This window comes from Staurois parvus, unplaced genomic scaffold (genome assembly GCF_062004578.1).
Source record: "Staurois parvus isolate SC_StPar_1 unplaced genomic scaffold, SC_StPar_1.0 ptg000157l, whole genome shotgun sequence".
Classification (NCBI taxonomy): Eukaryota; Metazoa; Chordata; class Amphibia; order Anura; family Ranidae; genus Staurois; species Staurois parvus.
In genome coordinates, this window is record NW_028317953.1 from 8,802,444 (window position 1) to 8,825,805 (window position 23,362).

At 41.0% G+C, this 23,362-nt stretch overlaps 1 protein-coding gene across 1 annotated transcript in view; it reads left to right on the plus strand.

Annotated features, from left to right (window-relative positions):
* The window catches only part of SLC35D4 (solute carrier family 35 member D4), a 176,509-nt gene that overhangs the window by 136,190 nt on the left and 16,957 nt on the right, over positions 1-23,362 (plus strand). The window contains exon 14 of the mRNA XM_089675740.1: positions 7,729-7,793. Coding sequence (XP_089531866.1) covers positions 7,729-7,793 — 65 coding nt within the window. The remainder of the gene's footprint in view (positions 1-7,728; positions 7,794-23,362) is intronic.

The window sequence follows — 23,362 nt, forward strand, 5'->3', positions numbered from 1 at the left end:
CCTTTGCAACTATAACAGCTTTAACTCTTCTGGGAAGGCTGCCCACAAGGTTTAGGAGTGTGTCTATGGAAGTGTTTGACCATTCTTCCAGAAGCGCATTTGTGAGGTCAGGCATTGATTTTGGACGAGAAGGCCTGGTTCGCAGTCTCCACTCCAATTCATCCCAAAGGTGTTATGTTGGTGTGAGGTTAGCACGCTGTGCAGGCAAGTCAAGCTGCTCCACCCCAAACTCACAAAGCAAGGTCTTTATGGGGATCTTGCTCTGTGCACTGGCGTGCATGTTGGAACAGGAAGGGGCCATCCCCAAACTGCTCCCACAAAGATAGGAGCATGAAATTGTCCCAAGTGTCTTGGTATACTGACACCTTAAGAGTTCCCTTCACTGGAACAAAGGAGCCAAGCCCATCCCCTGAAAAGCAACCCGAATCCATAATCCCCCCCCCCCCCCACCAAACTTTACACTTGGCACAATGCAGTCAGTCAAATACCATTCTCCTGGTAACCGACAAACACAGACATGTCGATCGGATTGCCAGACAGAGAAGCATGATTCTTCACAGCAGAGAACATGTCTCCGCCACTCTAGAGTGCAGTGGCGAAGTGCTTTACACCACTACATCCAATGCTTTGCATTGCACTTGGTGATGTAAGGCTTGGATGCTGCTGCTCGGCCATGGAAAACCATTCCATGAAGCTCTCTACACACTGTTGTGCTAATCTGAAGACCACACAAAGTCTGGAGGTCTTTAGCTATTGACTGCAGACCGTTGCACAGGTGGCAATCTATCACGGTAACACGTTTGAATTCACTGAGCTCCTAAGAGTGACCCACTCTTTTACAAATGTTTGTAGAAGTAGTCTGCATGTCTAGGTGCTTGATTCTATACACCTGTGGCCATGGAGATGATTGGAACACCTGAATCCAATGATTTGGAGGGGTGTCCCAATACTTTTGGCAATATAGTGTGTAATGCCTGCAGAGTGCCCATTGGTTTCAAATTCTGTCCAGCTGCTTTTGTACTGGGAACTGATGGGACTGTAGTCTGAGATTCCCCAGCTGTTTGTAGAATTAGAAAGGGGGATTTAACCTTTGTCTCCCCAGTGCTTGTACATTAGTCATAATGATTGCCATTCCCTTATTATGACCAGCAGCCATTGCCATTGCAACACCAAATGATGGTCTCCTTTCTTGTTTCAACGCATTGGAGGGGCTATTTGCAGGACGGCTATGCTTTCCTATTTCAAAAACTTTATTTACAGACACTGCTGAGAAATTCATGTAGCTCCATATACAGTATCAACTGTTAGCTTGCAAGCCTTGTATTTGCTTTCAACTTTTTAGAAATCTGAAGTTTGTCCAATACTTGATTTATATTGAAAAATGTAAGCTTTGATCGGTAGATGCAAAAGTCTTCCTGGCAAAAAAAATCTGTTAGAAAATATTAACTCTCTTAAGCAGAAATAAAAATAGATTGTGTTTTTGTAGATACTCCCTAGATTGTGTTTTTGTAGATACTCCCCAAAACAGTTCAGAGAACTATTGTGCAAATATTTTAGTGGAAAAATCTGGACAATTCTTTGGCAACTCTCCTTATTAATGACAGGGTGAAATCTCTCCGTCCACGTCTCGTGTGCCAAGTTTTCTTATTGTGTTTTCTAAACAAGTAGGCACATGATCTTCCCTGAGCTGAACCTGTGATCCCGTCTCTGTCTGTGAACTGGCATCAGCCAGGAAGTCGTGCAAGGACACAGGAGACCAGAATACTCCCTGGCCACTCATTGTGAACCTTCATTCTTTTGAACCCTATTCAAAGTTAAAATATTTCTGACCAAAATAGGATGCTTTTTAACATTCTTCTCATTGTGAAAGACACAACATGGGAAACAAAGCAAAGGACATAAATACTGCTGCATAGTTTCTGTATTATATGTTAAAAGTGAAATCATCCCTGCATTTAGTATTTATTAAAACACTAAAATAGATGTAAATCCTAACTGGATGACCATGGACATTTTTTTAAATAAAATACTTGTTTTCACCTTCTGTTGTATCGCAGTGCTGCTGATTTCCTGCAGCCCCTTTTGCAGCGGCATCCTGTCTATGTGCACTTCAACAATGGCTGCATGGCAGTCTTTGGGGCTGGTTTCCTGATAACAATGGATCATGCCCGCATAATGTGTGTTGAAACTGGCTCTGTATTTTCAGCAGCCCATATAACAGGTTGATAAGGCAGGAGCATTGGGACCTTGAAATGGTCCCATGCACATGGCTGTAATAAATTTACACGAGATCTTGCCAGCTGCAAGATACTCCAGAAAAAGTGGTCCATCTTGCATTTCAACTCAGATGGACATACACACATGTAACGGAACTGACCCAGACTGTGCTTGAATACTTCCGTTAGAATACTGCTTTCCCATCTGAACACCGACAACAGACACCACAGCCGACCATACAAGACTAGACGACACCAGTCTTGAAGTAAAGCAGGAGGTAGACTACTTTATTTGAACACAGATACAAGATATATACACTCAGGGGACAATCCCCCTCCCTGCATAATGACACAGGGTGGAGTAATCTACATTTAGTAACAAGAGACACACAGTTATTCAAACTTCACACCAGCAGACAGTCCCATCAGGAGGGAGGGCTGCTGGTGACACCCCCCACCAAGCTAATACACATAAACACATACATCCCATAATAGTTTGCTCCCAAGCCAGACAAACAATAGAACAATGGGATGCAGCCACATAACATTAAACAATCAACAACCCTCACCCCACCTATCTCCAAAACATGTCCACACAGTTTGAGACAAAGCCCACACAATATTAGGACAGATCACCCAGTACCCCTAACAGGCACAGGGTGATTTACACATAAGAGGGATATGGGGAGCTGAGATGCGTCTCCCCACCTCTCCAAAGTGAGCTGGGTCCCATGGCCCCCCCCACCCAAAGTGACTTCCATCACAACACACATGTCTGTATGAGTTAGAATGCGCAAGTCATTCTGCGCATGCGCCACCACTGCCTACACATTGTTTATTCTGAATGACTGAAAGCTTAGGTCCTTCTGCACCTATGCTGCATGAGTGACTTATTCAGGGCGATGCATTCTTTAACAATGTGTAGGTAGTGACACATGCCAAAAACAATCTTGACCTTTAGTCGTTCAGAATGACTGAATGCAAAGTTGTCACTGCTGCTGGCTACTCACTTGTTTGCGTCTCGGCCCTGAATTCAGTGTAACAACATATACATGAGTACAGCTTAAAATACTGTCAAAATTGAACTGTGGATTGATTTCCAATTTTCATGTTTTTCTTTATGCAGCTGAATACAGCATATTGTACACCCATACTCATGAGTGATCACAGAAAGTGCCTGAGCATGGACCTTGGTAGAATCGCCCTGTATTATTTTGTTTCAAATTTCTTTAATATGTTTAAGCATATAGGAGTTTTAATGTTTGGGGTTGCATATACTTAATTACATTATTTTAAAACCAAATTCTGCACATTAACCCCCCCTTTGCACACACCACCAAACTAATCATCATGTTACTCTATTCTAAGCTATAAGCTCCCTTATTTTACGTAGGCTGTGGTCATGTAGTGCACCACGTTCTACGTCTTCTAACTTCACTTCACTGGAGGAGGGTTCTTCTTGGGGTGCCCACGTCACTGCCTAGATGCACGACAATGTAAAATATTGATCACTGGTTCATGTGGGCACAGGCTACAGCACTGGATCACTGGTCATCACTCAAGAAAGCAGTGCTGGTACATGAATAGTAGAGTTAGGTGTTTGAGATTTTTTTTGTCTTACTCTATGTGTATAAAATTGCATTGAGGTATGCCACGTGGGCAGCTTAGATGCAAATGAGGAGGTTTTTTGGGGGGCTGAAATGTGATTTTCTAGTGGACAGGGTTGGAACAAATACATATTCAAACCTATTTATAAAGTACAGATATTGCATATTAGCAAGGCAAAAAACTGTAATAGAAAAAAGCAGGTAAATCAGAATATGATAATTGCAACAGCTCCTTAGATTAACATTTATCATGCCAATTGATCGCAGTAAAATATTTCTGTTAAATGGTATCCAAACTCAAAACCCTTTTTTTTTGTCATAGAGCAAAACCAGTGAGCTGAAATGGGAAAAAAAACCCCCAAAAAAACCCAAATGTCTCTATCCACATAAATGAGGTCCCAACAGGAGCTGATTAAACAAAAATATATTTTTTTTCCTTTGCCTAGTTCCAATTTTTAAAGAGGACCTGTAAGCAGCAGTTTAAAGCAGAGAACACTTCCGCTGTAATATAGGCATTATAAAGAGACTGCTTCTATTTCTCAATGCTGCTTGTGTCTACAGTATAGCACTGGAACCTCTGGAAATAATGACTTTCTGAAAATAGTATTTATATATGGCTTTGCACAACCATGGTGATGGTGCTCAGCTTGGCAATAGATTTCTCATGCAGCAGGCTGTATAAGTTGTGTTGTCTGCAGACAAGTCCAAGACCAGGGTAGAAGGTTGAGCTTGGGTATTTGGATCACAGTACTTACTAAGGACCATTACAAATACTTTGTAAGGTAGAACAGTTTTCATATATGTATTTGCAGCTTCAAATTTTTCTTTGAGAAAACATGCAGTAGGTCAAAACATTGCTTTGCAGTGTGCTCAGCAGGAAGTCTGCTGTATGCAAGAAATTGGTCTTTTGACCACAATAATACATGTGGGAATAACTCATTCACATCTAATGAGGATTACATCTAAGTGCTATTTGTACCAAATAGACTTAATACTACATCAGCGCAATATTAGACGACCAACAATCCTATTCCTGAAGACGAAATAACTTCCCAGCTTGAGAAACTGAGACAGAATTGGTAATAAGTTATACTTAAAAGACTAAACTAGGGGTCTCCAAACTTTCTAAAGAAAGGTCCAGTTTAGTGTTCTTCAGACTTTAGGGGGGCTGGACTGTGCCAAGTAAACAATGCCTGATCTTTGGTATTAGGGGTAGAAATAGTTAGTGTTGGTGGGAGAATACTGCCCCATTTTTATTTTCAGTGGAAGGAATTATGCCCCATCATTTGTGTCAGTGGAAGGAATTATGCCCCATTATTGGTGTCTTTGGAAGGAATAGTGATCCATTATTGCTGTCGGTGGCAGGAATTATGCCGCATTGTTGGTGTCAGTGGCAGGAGTAATGCCTCAAGGGCTGAATAAAGGCAAACAAACAGATGCATCCGGCTCCAGGGCCACAGTTTGGGGACCACTGGTGTAAACATTTGTGTATAGACCTAGGACAATAAGATTTATTCAGACAACTCCTCTACATTGCAGTGTGTAATCGCATTTGTGTTAATGTGATGTATTTTATGTGGTAGTGTGCATTGTGGTGCATTGTGCTCATTCAAAATAAACACTGCAGGTATTATCAGACCTGCATTACTCTCCCAGAGACACTCACACCCAGCACCACAATGCATAGATGGTTCGCAGCTGTGTGTTTTGTCGCTTTAAAAATATGTTGTGGCATGTTAGCTCAGTGTATTGGGGTGCCATTCAAAATAGCACTTTGCCACACGTTATCACAACATATAGCAATGGCGGAACCTGTGTTCTGCTCTGCGATGCAGTTCAAAGGCAGTTTTATATATTACCATGTGTTTTGCTGATGTGCATGCACATTGGGCAGCACAGTGGCTAAGTGGTTAGCACTCCCACCTGGCAGCACTAGGGTCCATAGCTGCCGATCACTTTCATGGAGCCGGCAGCGTGGAACCACCCCCCCTCCTCCCTTGGTTCCCTGGATCTCTGCTCTTACCACAGCCTGGGGACACTGCCACCGGCTAGGAGAGGGAGAGCGATGTGAGACCGAGGCAAATCCTTGCCTCGATCTCACATGCAAGTGATGTTGCTTCTGGTTTCAGATACACCCTTTCCTGGCCAGTACAGCCAGGGGACACATTTAACCAAGCTGATCTGTGCTTGGCTAGATGGTGTGACAGGCAGGGGAGATGTTGGGGTCTATTAGACTCCTAATGTCTCCATAAAGAGTACCCGTCACCTGCTGCTATCACATAGGTTTAGCAGCAAGTAAGTTAAGTAAAAATAAAGAAAAAGAAAAATTTTTAAATATTTTAAATCATAATAAAATATATTACAATGAAAAAAAAATACCATAACCCATGTTGCCCCGCACACCTGTGCAAACATAAGCTCAGGGTGTGCTCTCATATGTAAACCGCGGTCGCACCACGTGTGACATATCGCTGCAAACGTCTGAGCGAGAACAACACGTGACAGGTCCCAGAAGACTACGGGGCCATTCACAAAGCGCAGCGCTTCTCACGCATGCGCAGTGGGCACCTGGCTGTGAAGCCTCAAGTTGTCACAGCCAGGTGCCCACACTGAAGATGTCGGCACCAGGGAGAGAAGACGGCTGGTGAAACCAGCGGTGGTGAGGACACCACTGGACCGAGGGACAGGTAAGTGGCTGTATTTTAAAAGTCAGCAGCTACAGTTTTTGCAGCTGCTGACTTTTATTTATTTATTTATTTTTAGGTGAAACTCCGCTTTAACTCTAACCTGATGAGCTATAAATGCTTTTAAAGCGTCATCTATGGTGATTTTTGGACACTGTAGTTTTTGGCAATATTGACGGTGCACACAATTTTAAGACATGGAAAGTTTGGTATCTATTTACTCGATGCAACTTCATCTTTTATATTTTAACCAAAAATGGGTATTCTATTGTGTGTTTTTGCACTGAAATTTATTTTATTATATTTTTTCCTGAAAATCTGTGTTTTAATAAACAGTTGCGCAAATATGATGTACCATAAAATTGTGCAAATGTCATCTTTTTATTCTACAGGGCCTCTGCTTTCAAAAATATATAATGTTCTGAGGGTTGAAGTAATTTTGTTGCCAAAAATTTAGATTTTTACATGTATGTGAAAAATGTAAAAAAAAATACTCTGTTGCTGAACTGGTTAATGCTGCTGTACTCAGGCAATGTTAAGACCCCTTTCTGACTTAAGTGGGCCTTGCGACGGCCAAGCAGCTGTTTTGCAGCGTGACTTTATTTTAGAGGTGACAGGACACCTTAATGCTGCTGTGCGCAGGCAACATTAAAAGCCCTGTCACACTCACCTCTCATGTAACCTAAGACTTCTGGAGCTCTGCCAGTCAATGAGGAATGATGTTGTGTCTGCGCACCGCACATCACCCCTTCTATCCACCGCATGAGGATCTCAATCTGGGAAAACCTGCTGCATAGCTTGCAGACGGACAAACAGATGGGCGTGAATGGGGCCTCATGTCTAAGTTCTGCCTAAGGCCTCACAAAGCTCTGGTTGTAAGCATCTCGAGGGCAGGGACTATTGTGAATGTACAATATGTGTGTGTGTGTGTGTGTGTGTGTGTGTGTGTGTAAAGCATGCGTAAATTGACAGCGCTATATAAGTACCTGAAATAAAAAGTAAATCAATCTAGTATTTACTCTTGTCTGTATATCCATATATGCTATTGCAGTGGGCTGAACTTCCTGTCTTTCCTTGTTGTAGTATGTTCTCCAATCTAACTCTTCCTCTAACTTTTCTCTAAAATAATAAAAATTGCTAGTAATGCATTCTAAATAGTCATGTGATCTGTCTTCTAAAATCATTTTAGTAATATATATTGTTTTCCTTTTTGTATTGAAGGTTCTTACGGCGGTTGTGTCGCTATTTGTCTTCGAAATCTCCTTGAATGTTCCCTTGGCTATATGGTAAGATCATTGCTCGAAGATCCTTCTTTTGCTCAGTAGAGTGATGGTTGCAGACAAAATATTCTTCCCTGGTCACAGTTCGGTCTTTCTGATTTGGAACCAAGAAAACAGGGATAAAGCAATATACTGTGAAATGTCTCCATGTTTTATTCCCTAAATGATGACAACTGCAACAAATACAAAAATAGTTATTATAAAGGAAATGATACAACTTAAAAGATAAGTTCACCTTTGAGAACGTTACATGTTCCACCCATTTTTAGGGTGGAACATGTAACAAATGTTTACTGCTGCAGCCACTGCCCAATCCCCCTCTTCCTCCCTGTGACAGCAGTATAGGGAGAAGTTCCTCATACTAGCTGTCACTATTTCAAAACAGTGCATTCACCTGCAGAAAAATGTACTTTTTTTTCATTTTTGTTCAAATGATGAACTTATCCTTTAATGTGTGAGTGGTGCCATAAATAAGTATACTGGTATAATAGATCATATATTGAGTACCCTGAGCCCTAAAAGCTGTGCTTAAATGAAAGCAAAAATCTAACTATGCAAGGCATACTTGCACTTGATACAACCCTCAAATATCATTTATCACAATGTAGATAATTGCTTATTCTGCAGAAAATAGAATATAAGATTACCAAGCACAGTAGTGCATATCAGTCATAGAACAAAAATCATACCTGACTTTACCACTGCTCAGGATGTGGTAAGCTGAGGTTGTGTTTTTTTATTTAATTTTATTTCTTCAAAGTGGTTAAAACATATCTGATTATAATACACATTAAAATTATAAGGGTCAGGTCATCTCATGCTGGTTTTGGCCTCCAGATCTTCCAGAAATTTAAAGTACGCATTTCTCAAAAATTGGAAACGAAGGCTTGAGTAGCATGCATGGCATTCAGCTGGTGTGCTCCATGTCATTATGTTTTTCATTCAGACTTTGCTGCATTGCATCAGTATATCTCATTCATTTTTGTCAGTAGTCTGAGAACCCTCTTTTCCTATATGTGGTTATGCAGGAGAGGTATTTCCAACATGCCTACTGCAGGCTCCTTGCTGTCTCTACTATACAGAAAGCAGGATGTAACAGTAAGCAATCAGAGTCCAGACTACCTTAGCACTTTCAGTTTGATTTGTGATACAGAGACAAAGAGGAAGTTACTCAGTACTTGCTTAAAATTTCTCTTAAGTCAAGACTTTTTTTCATTTTGACAGGGAATACGTAAAACCCTGTAATGTTTTTTGCTACATCCATTGAGTAGATTTCCCTTAACTTTATGTCCTTTTGCAGGAAGTGAGAGGAAACCCCTCCAAAATGAGGAAATTCCTGCTTGTCACCAGAAATACTGTTGCCTTTGGAAGATATCCCCTCTATTCCTGTTCTGGTTACAACCCAGCATTCTGGATTTTCTTTAACGTCAGTTTTGATGATAATGCCAAACATGGCAAATGGAGAGGTTGAACACCCCTACCACTGAATCTTCCCATTCTATCCAAAACTAAAAAAAAATGCCTTTAATAGTTATACTTTAAGTAAACTTAATTACTAAAGATACACCCTAGCCAATAAAAATGCTTAAAAACAAACATTCTCATCTTTTAATGTTTTTAAAGGATGAGTTCACCATTTTTTGGGTGGAACATGTAACATGTTCCCACACCTGCAGCAGTTGCCCATTCTGATGCCTCTAGTGAGAGCAATTGATCAATCTTCACCTGCCCCCGTCATTCATTCACAGACTTCTGTGAATGGGAAACTACAAGTACAGATAGCCTTTGCAGCTGTCGGCTTGTAGTTCTCCATGAACTACCATGGCACTCTTGAATGCTCTGGTAGTTAATTGTCTGTTCCTGTCAGTGTGTATCTGCCTGTCCGTATGAGGTACAAGCAGATAGATACACTGACAAGCACCCGTGATCTCCTAATCGTGGGGTACAATGCTTTACAGGCTTCAAAAAAAAAACTGCACTTTTTTTTCCTGCAAAAAGATGTGCATTCATTATTTTTTTTTAAAAAGGTGAGCGTATCCTTTTGAGTGTTTTTATGAGCTAAGGTACAGTACTATGCAAATGTTTTAGGCAGGTGTGAAGAAATGCAGTAAAGTAAGAATGCTTTCAAAAATATACATTTTAATAGTGTTTTTTATAAAATTACAAAATGTGAACAGAAGAAACCTCTAAATCAAATCAATATTTGAAGTGGCTACCTTTTGGGTTCAAAACGGCATCAATTCGTCTAGGTACACCCAGTTTTTGAAGGAACTTGGCAGGTAGGTTGTTCCAAACATCTTTGATTACTAACCACAGATCTTGTAGTCTGCCTAAAATCCTTCTGTCTCTTCATGTAATCTCAGACAGACCCGATGATGTTGAGCTCAGGGCTCTGGGGGGGGCAAACCATCACTTCCAGGACTCCTTGTTCTTCTTTACACTGAAGATAGTTCTTAAAGACATTGGCTGTATGTTTGGGGCATTGCCCTGCTGCAGAATAAATTTGGGGCCAATCACATTCCTCCCTCATAGTATGGCATGATGGATAAGTATCTGCCTGTATTTCTCAGCATGGAGGATACCATTGATCGGGCAACGTTGATGACCGCAGACACAGTGGTCGGCCAAGGAAACTTAATGCAACAGTTGAAATACATATCGAGCTTACTTCCCTACAAAATCAGACGTCCAACAGCGTCATCAGCACAGAACTTATGGAAACCAGTAGGACTCTGGTACACCCATCTGCTGTCCAGAGAAGTCTGGCCAGAAGTAGTCTTCATGGAAGAAGTGCAGCCAAAAAGCCATACTTCTGATGTGGAAACAAGGCTAAGCAACTCAACTATGCACTAAAGCATAGGAACTCGGGTGCAGAAAAAAGACAGAAGATGCTTTAGACTGATGAGTCAAACTGTGAAATATTTGGCTGTAACAGGAGTTTGTTTGCCGAAGGTCTAGAAAGCATTACAATATTGAGCGTCTGCAGGCAGCAGTGAAGCATGGTCAAGGTTCCTTGCAAATTTGGGGCTGTGTTTCTACAAATTAGGTTGGAGATTTGGTCAGGATCAGTGGTGTCCCCAATGCTCAGAAATACAGACAGATACTTATCCATCATGCCATACCATCAAGGAGGTGTCTGATTGGCCCAAAATTTATTTTGCAGCAGAACAACCCTAAACATACAGCCCATGTTATTAAGAACTACCTTCAGCGTAAAGAACAAGTAATCCTGGAAGTGAGTCTGTCTGGGATTTCATGAAGAGACAGAAGGATTTGAGACAGTCTACATCCACAGACAATATGTAATCAGTTCTCTAAGAGGTTTGGAACAACCTACCTACCGAGTTCTTTCAAAAACTGTGTGTACCTAGAAGAAGTGATGCTGGTTTGAAGCCAAAGGGTATTCACACAAAACATTGATTTGATTTGGATTCCTCTTCTGTTCATTTACTTTTCATTTTGTTAATTGATAAAAATAAACTGTTAACAATTCTATTTCTGAAAGCATTCTTCATTTACAGCATTTGTTTCACACCTGCCTAAAATGTTTGCACAGTACTGTTTATTGTATTATTATATACATTTGTATTTGGTCATTGTATAATTTCGGTATTTGCTGTGCAGGGTTTTCTCTATGTGGCTTTATAAAATTGTTTGCATTTCCTACTAAACTTTCAAAGTGGCTCATTCCCTATATGTAAAATAAATGTATATGTCTTCAAGAAATAATTGTAAAAAGTGGCAAATTGCACTTGGGTGTGCACTTTGGTAGCCCAGCAGAATAAATGGGCATTTACCTATATCAACCACGATATTTGCAATTTGTATGGGTACTCGTAAATTGTTTGCTCAAATGCACAATTCAGTGTCTTCAGTGTTACAAAGGAAAAAAAAAACTTATTTTTACCTTGCTAACAGTTGAAATTATATGAAAAGATTGTTAGTAGAATGCTTCGCCAGAGATTTTTTTTTCTTCTTGCAGGACCAAATCTGACATGCATGGGTGTTTTGGGTTACCAGTTTAGCCATATTGTGCTCCTTCAAAACAACCACACTATCTTTTTCCAGAGCAGCCTGTATTTTTCTTGTGGTTACCTATGGGTTTCCCTTTGTATCCCGAACAATTCTTCTGGTAGTTGTGGCTGCAATCTTTCTTGGTCTACCTGACCTTGGCTTGGTATCAAGAGATCCCCGAACTTTCCACTTCTTAATAGGTGATTTAACAGTACCGATTGCCATATTCAAGGCTTTGGACATCTTTATATGTCCTTTTCCATCTTTATAAAGTTCCATTACCTTGTTACGCAATTATTTTCTGATCCCCATGGCTCAGTATCTGTCTCAGTATTTAGCCCAGTCAGTGCTTCCACGTTCGGGGGGTGTTTTGCGGTTGATTGATTGTACACAAGCCAAGTACATCAAGCAATGCAGGCCTTCAACCACTGCATTTTTCATCCTGTCCAAAAGATATCCAAGCAGACTAGTTAGGAAAATTTGCACATATGCAGCTCATCAGTGCAGAAGATCTAAAACAAACTGCTGAGTTAACATCACATGCCAGAGTGCAATGCAGGCAGCAGGCTGAGTGAGGCATTCAGCAGTCCAAAGGAAGGGTTGCCTATGCTTGACCCTTTGTAAAGTGGAAGTTGCATGGGTTCCCATGACCTGGTTTCTGCACTTTGAATTTGAGGACCGCAGTCTACAGGCCCAGATGGTGGCTTCATAGTGGAAATATTTAGTGCAGCCTTTTTCAACCAGCCTAGCAGCCTTGAGGTTTCTTCAGAGGTGCCTTGGCAAAATGCCTCTAAATTTCCCAAAAATTGTATACAAGCCAGTGGGTGATGTCACGATCGCAAGATCGCCGCCACCAACATGCGACAATTCCACGATTGCGACGTCTAATATGTCACGATCACTGCGTCAGATCCAAGACCTTCTCAACAAAACTCGTGACCGAAGGGCTAGCCGACCTAAAACCGCAATGTGACGTGCGTAACAATGCCACACTCAGCTGCACCCTGCACAACGATACAGATTGACGTGCCAGCAGCATGGGTCGATTGTTACTGGGTCAGGTTAATTAGGCAATTAACCATTCACACTGCCACCACCTCCTTTTTATTCAGAGCAAGAGGAAACTCGACGTTCAGCTATAACGCTATAATGGTTGATATAATCAACTGCATAACCTGGTCATAATACAGGCCTGTTATACACAGGGTTAAAACAAACTGTGGCGGCTCTTCAATGGCAGGGATTCGTAAATTGCATTTAAGAGCTATAGAAACAGTTCAACACTTTCAGAAAGAGAGATTTATTACTAAAAGGGTCAAACAGGTGCAGTAAAAATATTTACAGAAAAAAGATGTAACTAAGATATATATATAAATATACAGAGCATAACCGCACAGCAAAGAGATAACAGAGAGAGGTTAAAGGGTTAAGGTACTTGCCATTAAGCCTTGGGTGTAAGCAGATCACGTTTCTGAGCAGAAGGGTGCTTTTTGATCTCCCTATGTTAGATGGTAAAGATGGGAGAATTCTTCAACTCTACTCTTAGGTTTGACAGCCTGTTTTAAAGTTTCCCAGCAGGGGGTAGTTCTAAAGTAAAAGACCAATCCCCTGTTTAGGAAGGGATCGTCAGGCGGAACCCTAAACTGGAGCCAACATCTTTCATAATTCATATTCTGGTCCATAACTTCCCATCTGCACAAGCGACAGTCCACCCGCGGGTATATTATTATGCAGACAAGCCTGGGGATTATTTAGATATGAATTATGAAATTATATATTGCACGGTTCACGAGTTCTATGTTTCGGCTTCCCTGATGGTCCAAGATAAGCGAGTGACCCATCAAACTGACGAGGTGTCCAGTTTTTATGTAAGTCTTACATATTCCAAGATATGAGACATAGGGGAAAAATTGCTTTGAGAAGTGTTCATCTAATTCTGTCACCTACGATGAGCTAGGTTATTAGCTCAGAGTAGCTTTCAAATCTTGGGAAGGCTCTGTTATCTTGTTACGAGGTGTGAAATTACACAGGTACTTTTGGTCAGTGAGATTCCAATTCTCTTGGGAAAGCTGGCCTTATCTCTTCCTAGGTGAGAAAGGATACAGCTTTCACAGACAGCTCGGCACCTAGCTAAAGATGCCTTTGCAGGCCAGTGACCCATAAACAGTACACACACACACTGGCCACGTCTCCTCTCAGGAAGGGAGGGGGAAGGAGAATGAGGGAATAACATGCTACTCTTAACAAAATGGCAGACTGCGTCAGTCTCTGGTGCGCACGTTTGCGACAGGTGGATCAAGCCTGCCTTTTATATTACACCAAGCCACAGGTTTATCATTGTTCACCATTAAGATCTTCTAGCCGCCGGCATTTTAACAACCAATTACATCAACAGTTGCTAAAGAGGATATCAGTCACCAGCACAGCATCTTTGTTTGACCCTCCTCTGTCCCTTTCCGTCAGCGCTGGTTTCACATTAGCTGAGTGATAAAGAAGAACTAAGGGAAGAGAGAAACACTGGAATACTAGGCAGTACCAGTGTACAAAGGTGTATTTGCTTTGGAAGAATAAATCACCTCTAGCTTTGGGTGTCTTACTTGTGTGGATGTTGCTGAATTATGTAAAACTGTTAAAATAGTTTTTTACATTTTAGAATGGGGTGCCTTGAGATTGTCCATAGTTTTAAAGGGTGCCTTGACGAAATAAAAAGTTGAAACTCTGATCTAGTGTACAAGGTTTTTTTGAAGTGCAGGTACAATTTAATATACTTCTTGTCCAAAGAATTATATTTTTGTACCTGCTTTATGTAATTAAGTGTCTGGTAAGAGTTTGCAACAGTGCTTTCCCTCAGAATTTGCAGGTTAAGGGACCTTGGAGGAAATGTTTTAATTGTTAATGGGGAAACAAATCTGGGTAGAACTGTATTGTCAGTAATGGCTAGTATTTTACTTAATTCCTAGGGTAGACATTATCTTTAGTGACAATGTATTTATTTTTGGTATGCAAATAACTAATGTAAAAACATAACGTGAGTATTTATCAGCTTATATTCATTTCATAATGTATATGATAATGACATTATATTCATACTACATTGTAACATGATTTAAACATTCGTTTTTATTGGAGACGCTCTAGTATGTTTATTGAATATCTATGGTAGGAATCTGTTCCTTCTTCAAGATAGCGGTGTTAGATGTTTTCTCTGCTAGTGAGAGAGTTAAATGCTTAGAGGTGTTATTGTGGAGTCAAGGCTTGGTAGCAGATGAATACAAGCATTGGATCAATGAAGAGAAGCCCATCTCACACTCTGCGAACCCTGGTGTTCTCTTGTGTCTGAGAATGGCCTCTTCTCACTTGTTTCTTGGAGCAACTCAATCCTGCTTCTCTGATCTACTCTAATCTACATGACTTGTAACTTGGCATCTTTCCCAGGCACGGAGCTCAATGAAGAAAAAAAAAAAAACATTCCAGAGGTCACACATAGTATGCAGAGAGTTTGAACTGCAACATTTCTAATACGCCAAATCAATGGAAAAATATTATGCTATATTATGTGATATTATTTTCTGTTATATTATACAGTCATGAGATTATCCAGCCACTATTTACCCAATAATAAGAAAGGAAAGAAAGCAGTGTATCCTTGCTGAGCTCCATTCTAATAATGTACACTGTAGGTAATGTAGTTACAATAGCCAGCAGTGGAGGTTCCTCCATTCACGCTGTTTAGCTTTGATTGGAAAAAGGAGAGAAATCAAGCTAGGTGTTACTTTCTTAAAGAGGAATTGCAGGTATGGTAGGTCATCACATGGTTACATTGGTCCAGCTTGGTTGAGAGACGGGGGCAGTTCATTCAGAAAAATGCAGAACTATCTTTGAATGGCACTCATGCCGAGTAGCCAATCTCCTGTTCTGAATGCATCAGGCCAGCCACTCAGCATGAGACCTGGAAGCAATTGGAGGTCACTGAAGTAGTGGTGTCTACTTCTGTGATTTCCAACTTCCAAAGGCATTGGACAGGTATGGTGTATACTTTGTTACATTGGTCCAAACTGCACCAATGTAAATATGTAAAAATAGAACATGCGTGGAATTTATCTTTAAATGTGTGTGTGTGTGTCCGTGCTCATCTAAAGGTGTTTTATACGTAAACTGTAGAACTGAAGGTGAAAACAAAGGTTGTCAGCAGTTCAGGTGAACAACTTGGAAAGGTAGGTTTTTGAAAACAAAAAGCACATCCTCGCCCTATGAGGGTCAAGCAGTAGATAAGTGTGTTTGCTAAACCCATGTTTTCTGTAACTGGGTATAGATCTAGGAAGGCAGCTGGATGTACATTAAATATCCAGCAGGACTGCCAATTGTTTGTTGCAGCAGCAGACAAACACATGGACATTTATAGCTGTACTCTGCTTGCATGCATCTTGAGTATGGGCCAGTTCACACTAGGAACTGCTTTGAATTGTGCTGTGGTTCCTGTGCGATTCACATGCAGTTCTGTGTAGTTCAATTTCAGCCCATTCATTTTGCACCGCACTGCACCAAAGACAGTTCACGCAGTACGTTTGGAAACTTTTGTACCATGCAATCTGGTGTGGGCAAAAAGTTTGGAACCTGCATTTGAGATGTCGTTAAATTTGCATTGACACCCGCTAAGATCACAAGGGCAGTACGATTTGAATGCAATGATGAAAACCGGCACGGAATGGGAGTTTCCCTCACCTCATTCTAGCTTGAACGGGCCTTAAGGGCAGATCATTTATGTTGTATTTACTTTCTGGAATCCATCTGCCTATGCAGGCAGCTGCCCAGCTCAGGCCCTTCCTCCCCCAGATGAAAAAATAAATGTCCAGGAAGACTCATGAAATATATGACATCATTTTGGCCTACGTCAGAAACCAACTAAAGAAATTTAAAAAAAAGTTTAAAACAAGTAAATATAATATACCTTAAAGTGTTACTAATTCCAGGACCCTGCATTCACTATATCTGATTTCCCACAGTACACACTACATGGAAGTCCAATTATTTTAGTAAATATAAACTGCTAAATACCTTTTCTCATCAGCAGTTAGAGCAGTCTTGTGACTTCTATCAGTGTCCAGCAGAGCACTGGTTAAAGCTTGTAGGAGGTGTTTTCTTTCTGCTCTAGAAGGATGAAGAACCCCTGACCTCTTTCTGGACAGTGCTGATTGGCCCTGTGCTGATGACATACACTCTCCCAGGTAAAAAAAAATCAATTTCTCTAGCAATATACACCAAACTGAGCATGTGCAGAGTGTCTCCACACAATATGTCTTATCAGGAGATAAGAGGGGGACACTGGAAGAAGGGGAGGAACAGAGAAGTCAAGCTCAAACAGCATTTTTACACAGTGCAGAGGATTAACCCCTTGAGTTCCACAATTAGTATATCGAGCATGCTTTATTGCATATACAGACTGATTTTACTGACCATTAAATGGAGTGAATGTGGAAAATCTAATCTTGACTGAAATAATGGTCAAATGTTGGTAAATTTTTTAGTTGAACCAATGATAAATATACCCCTATGAAAAAGATTGCCTGATTTATTAAATATAAATTGAAGTGAGTTGATATGAAGTTAACCTGTTGGCAAATCATGCATCCATCCAGTGACATAAAAGGGAATTTGAAAAAAACCCAACAACTTCCCATTGGTTGTTTGAAGTGAACATAGGTCCAGGTCCATGTGAAATAATATGGTAAATACCTGGATAGTGTATGTCAAAGGTAGGTCCCATGTGGATTTCCATCAGTGGTGGTACTAAGAGCTTTAGCAGGCATGTCATAGTTTCTTGTTCATCCAATAGAAAACCAGGCATATACAGTATCTCACAGAAGTGAGTACACCGCTCACATTTTTGTAAATATTTTATTCTATCTTTTCATGTGACAACACTGAAGAAATGACACTTTGCTACAATGTAAAGTAGTGAGTGTACAGCTTGTATAACAGTATAAATTTGCTGTCCCCTCAAAATAACTCAACCCACAGCCATTAATGTCTAAACCACTGGCAACAAAAGTGAGTACACCCCTAAGAGAAAATGTCCAATTTGGGCCCAATTAGCCATTTTCCTTTCACAGTGTCATGTGACTCCTTAGTGTTACAAGGTCTCAGGTGTGAATGGGGAGCAGGTGTGTTAAATTTGGTGTTATCGCTCTCAGTCTCTCATACTGGTCACTGGAAGTTCAACATGGCACCTCATGCCAAAGAACTCTGAGGATCTGAAAAAAGAGTTGTTGCTCTATATCAAGAAGGCCTAGGCTATAAGAAGATTGCCAAGACCCTGAAACTGAGCTGCAGCACGGTGGCCAAGACCATACAGCGGTTTAACAGGACAGGTTCCACTCAGAACAGGCCTCGCCATGGTCGACCAAAGAAGTTGAGTGCACATGCTCAGCGTCATATCCAAATTTACACTGTTATTCAAGCTGTACACTCACTACACTACAAAGTGTTTCTTCAGTGTTGTCACATGAAAAGATATAATAAAATATTTACAAAAATGTAAGGGGTGTACTCACTTCTGTGAGATAATGTAGCTGGTGGAGGATACAGGAGATATGTCGCTGGGAACAATGTGCTTCCAGCAGAGGGCACTCTGTGGCAGAAATTGGCACGCGTAATCATTCTTGTGTTAAAGAAAAGTTTGACACACAGCAACAGAAAAAAATGAAAGCAGACAAAAAAGTGAAATGTCCTTGGTGGCTTTGGAGTGTCGGAACAAGATTTGCTAAGAGAAGAGACTTTCCATGTGTTATGGAGAGGAAAGACATAGTGCCCAGACTTCTAGTGGAATTGTTTTCTTACACTGACATACATGATTTATAGAACTTCAAATCATTCTATATACAGAAAGCAGATATATATATTATTAGATCCACCTAGATTTCTCATTTGTCTGTCTGCTTCCAAGTTATTTCTGGTCCTGTAATCATTCTTGGCATAGCTGTATGTTTATCCTGAGCATTTCTAAAATATTTGACATAATTTTCCTGTACTGGAAGATTCAATGATCTCATGCTTTCACTTATGTGCTATAAGGAATAACATAAATGGCTGCAGCTTATCTGCATAATCGTAACACTATGAGTCCAACATACTTATTTCACTGATAGTGTTGACAGTCAGCAGGGTTTTAACCCTTTCACCGCCAGATGCGTTTTTGTGGGGGAATTTGCACACATTTTTTATAAAATGATAATATGGGCAGCACAGTGGCTACTGTAAATGTTTAGCACTTCCGCCTGGCAGTACTAGGGTTGTTGGTTCGAATTCCAACCAAGGTACCACCTGCCTGGAGTTTGCATGTTCTCCCTGCGTGGGATTCCTTCAGGTACTCTGGTTTCCTCCCACAGTCCAAATACATGCTGGTAGGTTAATTGGATCCTGTCTAAATTGGCCCTATTATGTGTATGTAGGAATGTAAGTTAGGGACCTTAGATTGTACGCCCCTTTAGGGTTAGGGACTGATGTGAATGTACAATATATACGTAAAAGCGCTGCGCAAATTGATGGCGCTATATAAGTACCTGAAATAAATAAATAAAATGTGGTAGGTCTAATGAAAGCAGCAGTTTATCAAATGGTTTTTCAAGCACAAAATTTCAGCAAAAAATACACTGACGTTAATTCTTGGGCGCACAAATGCATTATACTACCCAATTTGTTTCGTAAAATATAAAAGGAGGTTTGGTGTGTGCGTGTGTGTGTGTGGGGGGGGGGGGGGGGGGAGGAGTACTTGTGTGACATGTTCTGTTTAATGGGATATCAGGGGTCTTTTAGTGCACTACTCAAGCCCTTAGATCTTTAACCCATTGTTAGACCCAGACAGTGTTCAAGTGTATATTACAAGTGATAATGAGATCCACCAGTACTGTTAATTATGGTAAACACAGCTCCACAGCCCCCTCCCTAAAGTGGAATTTCACTCTTTCAATCAACATTGACTTTTTCAAATCCTTTTGCTGCTAGCATTAGTAAATATATATGAAAGTATATCATATTTACTTGTTTTAAACTTTTTTTTACATTTCTTTAGTTACTTCCTAGTTTCCATGCCTAGGCAAATGATGTAATTCATCCCAGGAGTCTTCAGGAAGAGAGGAGCGGTTTTCTCAGTTAAGCATATCCTCCTGCCTTTATGCCTGAGCTAAAGGCAGATGGATTGCAGGAAGTAAATGCTACATGAGTCATCTGCCATAACTCAAGATGGCCAAGGCCAGAAATGCCATGGGGTGTTTCACATTGTGATTTCTCAACAACATAAGCAATGGAGACATAGATGGATGGATGAGTTTGCTTTGAATGTTAAAAATACATTAAATATTGCTTTTGGTTTGTGGTGCTCACATACATTGTAGTTCCGCTTTAACATTACCTAGAAGGGGGAAGACAAGAGCAAGTAAAATGTAAGCAGCAATTTCTTTTTTTTTATTTAAATATTTTTAAACAAATTTAAAGCAAGCTTTATCCTAGTTTGGTGGCAAAGTGGATATACACATAAAGTCTATCTGTCCTTGCCTGGAGGGATCTTAACGTTTAGGTGTAAATCACTTACTACCAGTGTGTTCTCTGGCTGTAGGAGAATAGCTAGATTAGCCGGAAGAAAGCCATGTAAATACATGTCAAGAACATGTAAACTCAATGCACATAATCCAGGGAATTAACTAAGCTTCCTGCTCCATTATAATGGCCCAGGAAACTATCAGGAATAGTGTGCACCTCCATAGGAAATACAACCATACATTTTTTATACAACCATATGTCCACTGATTCTCCACAATCTACCAGCTCCTCATTAGAAAGGGCCATGAGAGAGATTATTATTAGCCAAAGTAGTGTTATCGCTAGCCCTGAGTTACAGGCCCTCTCCTCCCAACTTTCCCAGCAGCCTCAATCCGAATATTCGAGCAACCCTATCATACTGGCGAGATTCTCTGCTCTGCTGGATCAAGGCCTAGAGAAGGCCAGTAAGCATATCACCACTGAGTTTAAGCAAGATTTCAAAGATCCTGGTGATCATATCAATACTATAGCAACTAAGCTGGACGCCACAGTATCCAGAACCAATCAGAATATTGAACAGATTTCTCATTTACATGTAGAATTGGAGGAAGCCCTGGAGAAAATCAGCGACTTGGAAAATAGGTCTCAAAGATACAGCTTTCGGATTAGAGGCCTTCCTGAGTCTTATACTGATACCCATGCAGCAGTTATGGAACTGATGCGTTCCTTGCTTCCTGATGCACAGGATCATAAGCTTGCATTGGATCGGTCCCATAGAGCCCTAATGGCCCCCCTTCCAAATGGGCCTCCCAGGGACATCATTGTGAAGCCCCACTTCTTTGGGGTTAAGGAAAGGATCATGATCTAAGCAAGAGAAAACCCCAATATCAAATTACTTTGCTGATATTTCACAGGCTACTGTACAGAAACGACGAGCATTCAAACCACTGTTGAAACCTCTTCAAGATCAGAACATTAAATATCGTTGGATGTTTTCTTTCCGATTGTCATTCACCTACAGAGGAAAATCGTATTCATTTGCCAACTTTACTGAGGGAAAATCCTTATTGCTGCATCTCAGCTTGATTACTACCGCACCATCTATGACGCCAGCGTCGCTCACCTTACCTGGAAGACAAAAATCAACTGGAAACTGTCGCTCCCCTGTCTCCGTTGTGGAACAATACCAGAAGCCTCTCCAAGCAAAATTCAAGACCTCCTTGATAAGGTGGACTGGGTTTGTTGGTCTCTACTTAAGTTTCCTGTTTACCTGATATATGGATCCCCCACCCTTTCTTACTTCTGGTCCTTAGTTTTGTTACGGTGGACTGTTCCCCATGCACAGTTGTTCTGTTATATTTTATTTATCAGATTGTATGTTTTCTTTGATATTGACCTGTGGAACAGTTGGAGGACTTATGTTTTCCGCCATTCCTGTTGTTTGGATGAGACTCAGCGCAGGCCTTGTGCATGAGTACTGCACCCCACTCTGATTCCACCTCCTTGATTGTGGCAGACGTGGACTCAGACCCCTTTCCACGATTTGTGGACATTTTTAGTTTGTTTGGTGGTCACAGCAGCATGCCCACAATTGACCTCCCTATAACATATTTCATGATGTTTTGGAATTTACTATTCTGCTGCTTTTCTCTCTTCCTGTTTGCAGGTTCTTTCTTTTTTCCTTACTTCACTGCCATAATTCTCTATTCTCTTTAGTGTTTTTATTTTTCATATCCACCCATGTGGCATCTGCTTCTCCATGGGACAGGCTTCTGGATTAATGCCTGGTTTACGCCTTTCTAGGGTAAGTCCGCTCTATTTTGATGGCCTCCAATAACATGCCCAAACCCCGTATGGTTCTTTTCCATAATACTCGGGGTCTGAATTCGCTAGTAAAACATAGAAAAGCTTTCCAATATTACCGCTCGGGGGGAGCAGATGTAGTTATATTACAGGAGACTCACTTCCCTATTGCATTACAGCCCCCATTGTTGCATGGCCATTATCCCCAATTTTTTCTGGCTAATGTGCCGGACAAAAAGTGGGAGGCTCATAATCTGTATATCCAAAAGGCTCTCCTTCTCACCCCTTAATATGGTTCGGGATCCCAATGGTAGGTATCTTCTGGTGGCGGGAGAGATAGAGGGGGAACAGATGACTTTCCTCCCTTACTATGCACTCAACACCAATCAGATAGCTTTTTTCCAGTCCCTTTTCCAGACACTGTCTCCGCATTTTATGGGAGCTGTAGTCTTGGGGGGTGACTCGAATGTGGCCTTGGTTTCGGTCTTGTATAAGACGAAGGCCCCAGGAACTAAGTTGGGGAAGTTGCTTCATCAATTTGACCTAGCTGACGTTTGGCAGGAATTTCATGCTTCTAGTCACGACTTTACATATTACTCCAATGTCCATTTAACCTATTCTGGGATAGATCACATTTTCATTCCCACTCGAAATGTTTCTTGTTTACCTCTTCCAAACTTCTAGAGGTCACGTGGTCTGATCATTCGCCTGTTATCGCCACCCTTACTTCTATTTGCAAAGTTGCCTCAATTTATTCTTGGCACCTCAATGAATCGCTGCTCAGCAATCCCTCTATTTGCCTTGATGCTGAGATGCATCTTAAAGAGTTCTTTGCCGTTAATGACCCAACACAGACCTCACCACAAATTAACTGGGCTACCCATAAAGCCTCTGTACGGGGTACCCTTATTCAGCTAGCTTCCAGATATAAAAAAACCGTCTGAAGTTCTCATACGCCACAAAGAATAGGAATTGTCCACTCTTCTTAAGGAGCATACACGGAATCCGCATTTGGATCTTCGGAATAGAATAGACACCACACGTCTTGAATTAAACATTTGCCTTACTACTAGAACGGAGAAACACCCTAGGTGGTCTCAAGCTAAATTTTATCAGCACTCTGACCGCCCTGGGAAACTTTTGGCTCGGAACTTACTCCTAGACCGCAATGAACATCAATCCCTAAGCGTAGACTGTCAGACGGCTCATTGATCTAAAACCCA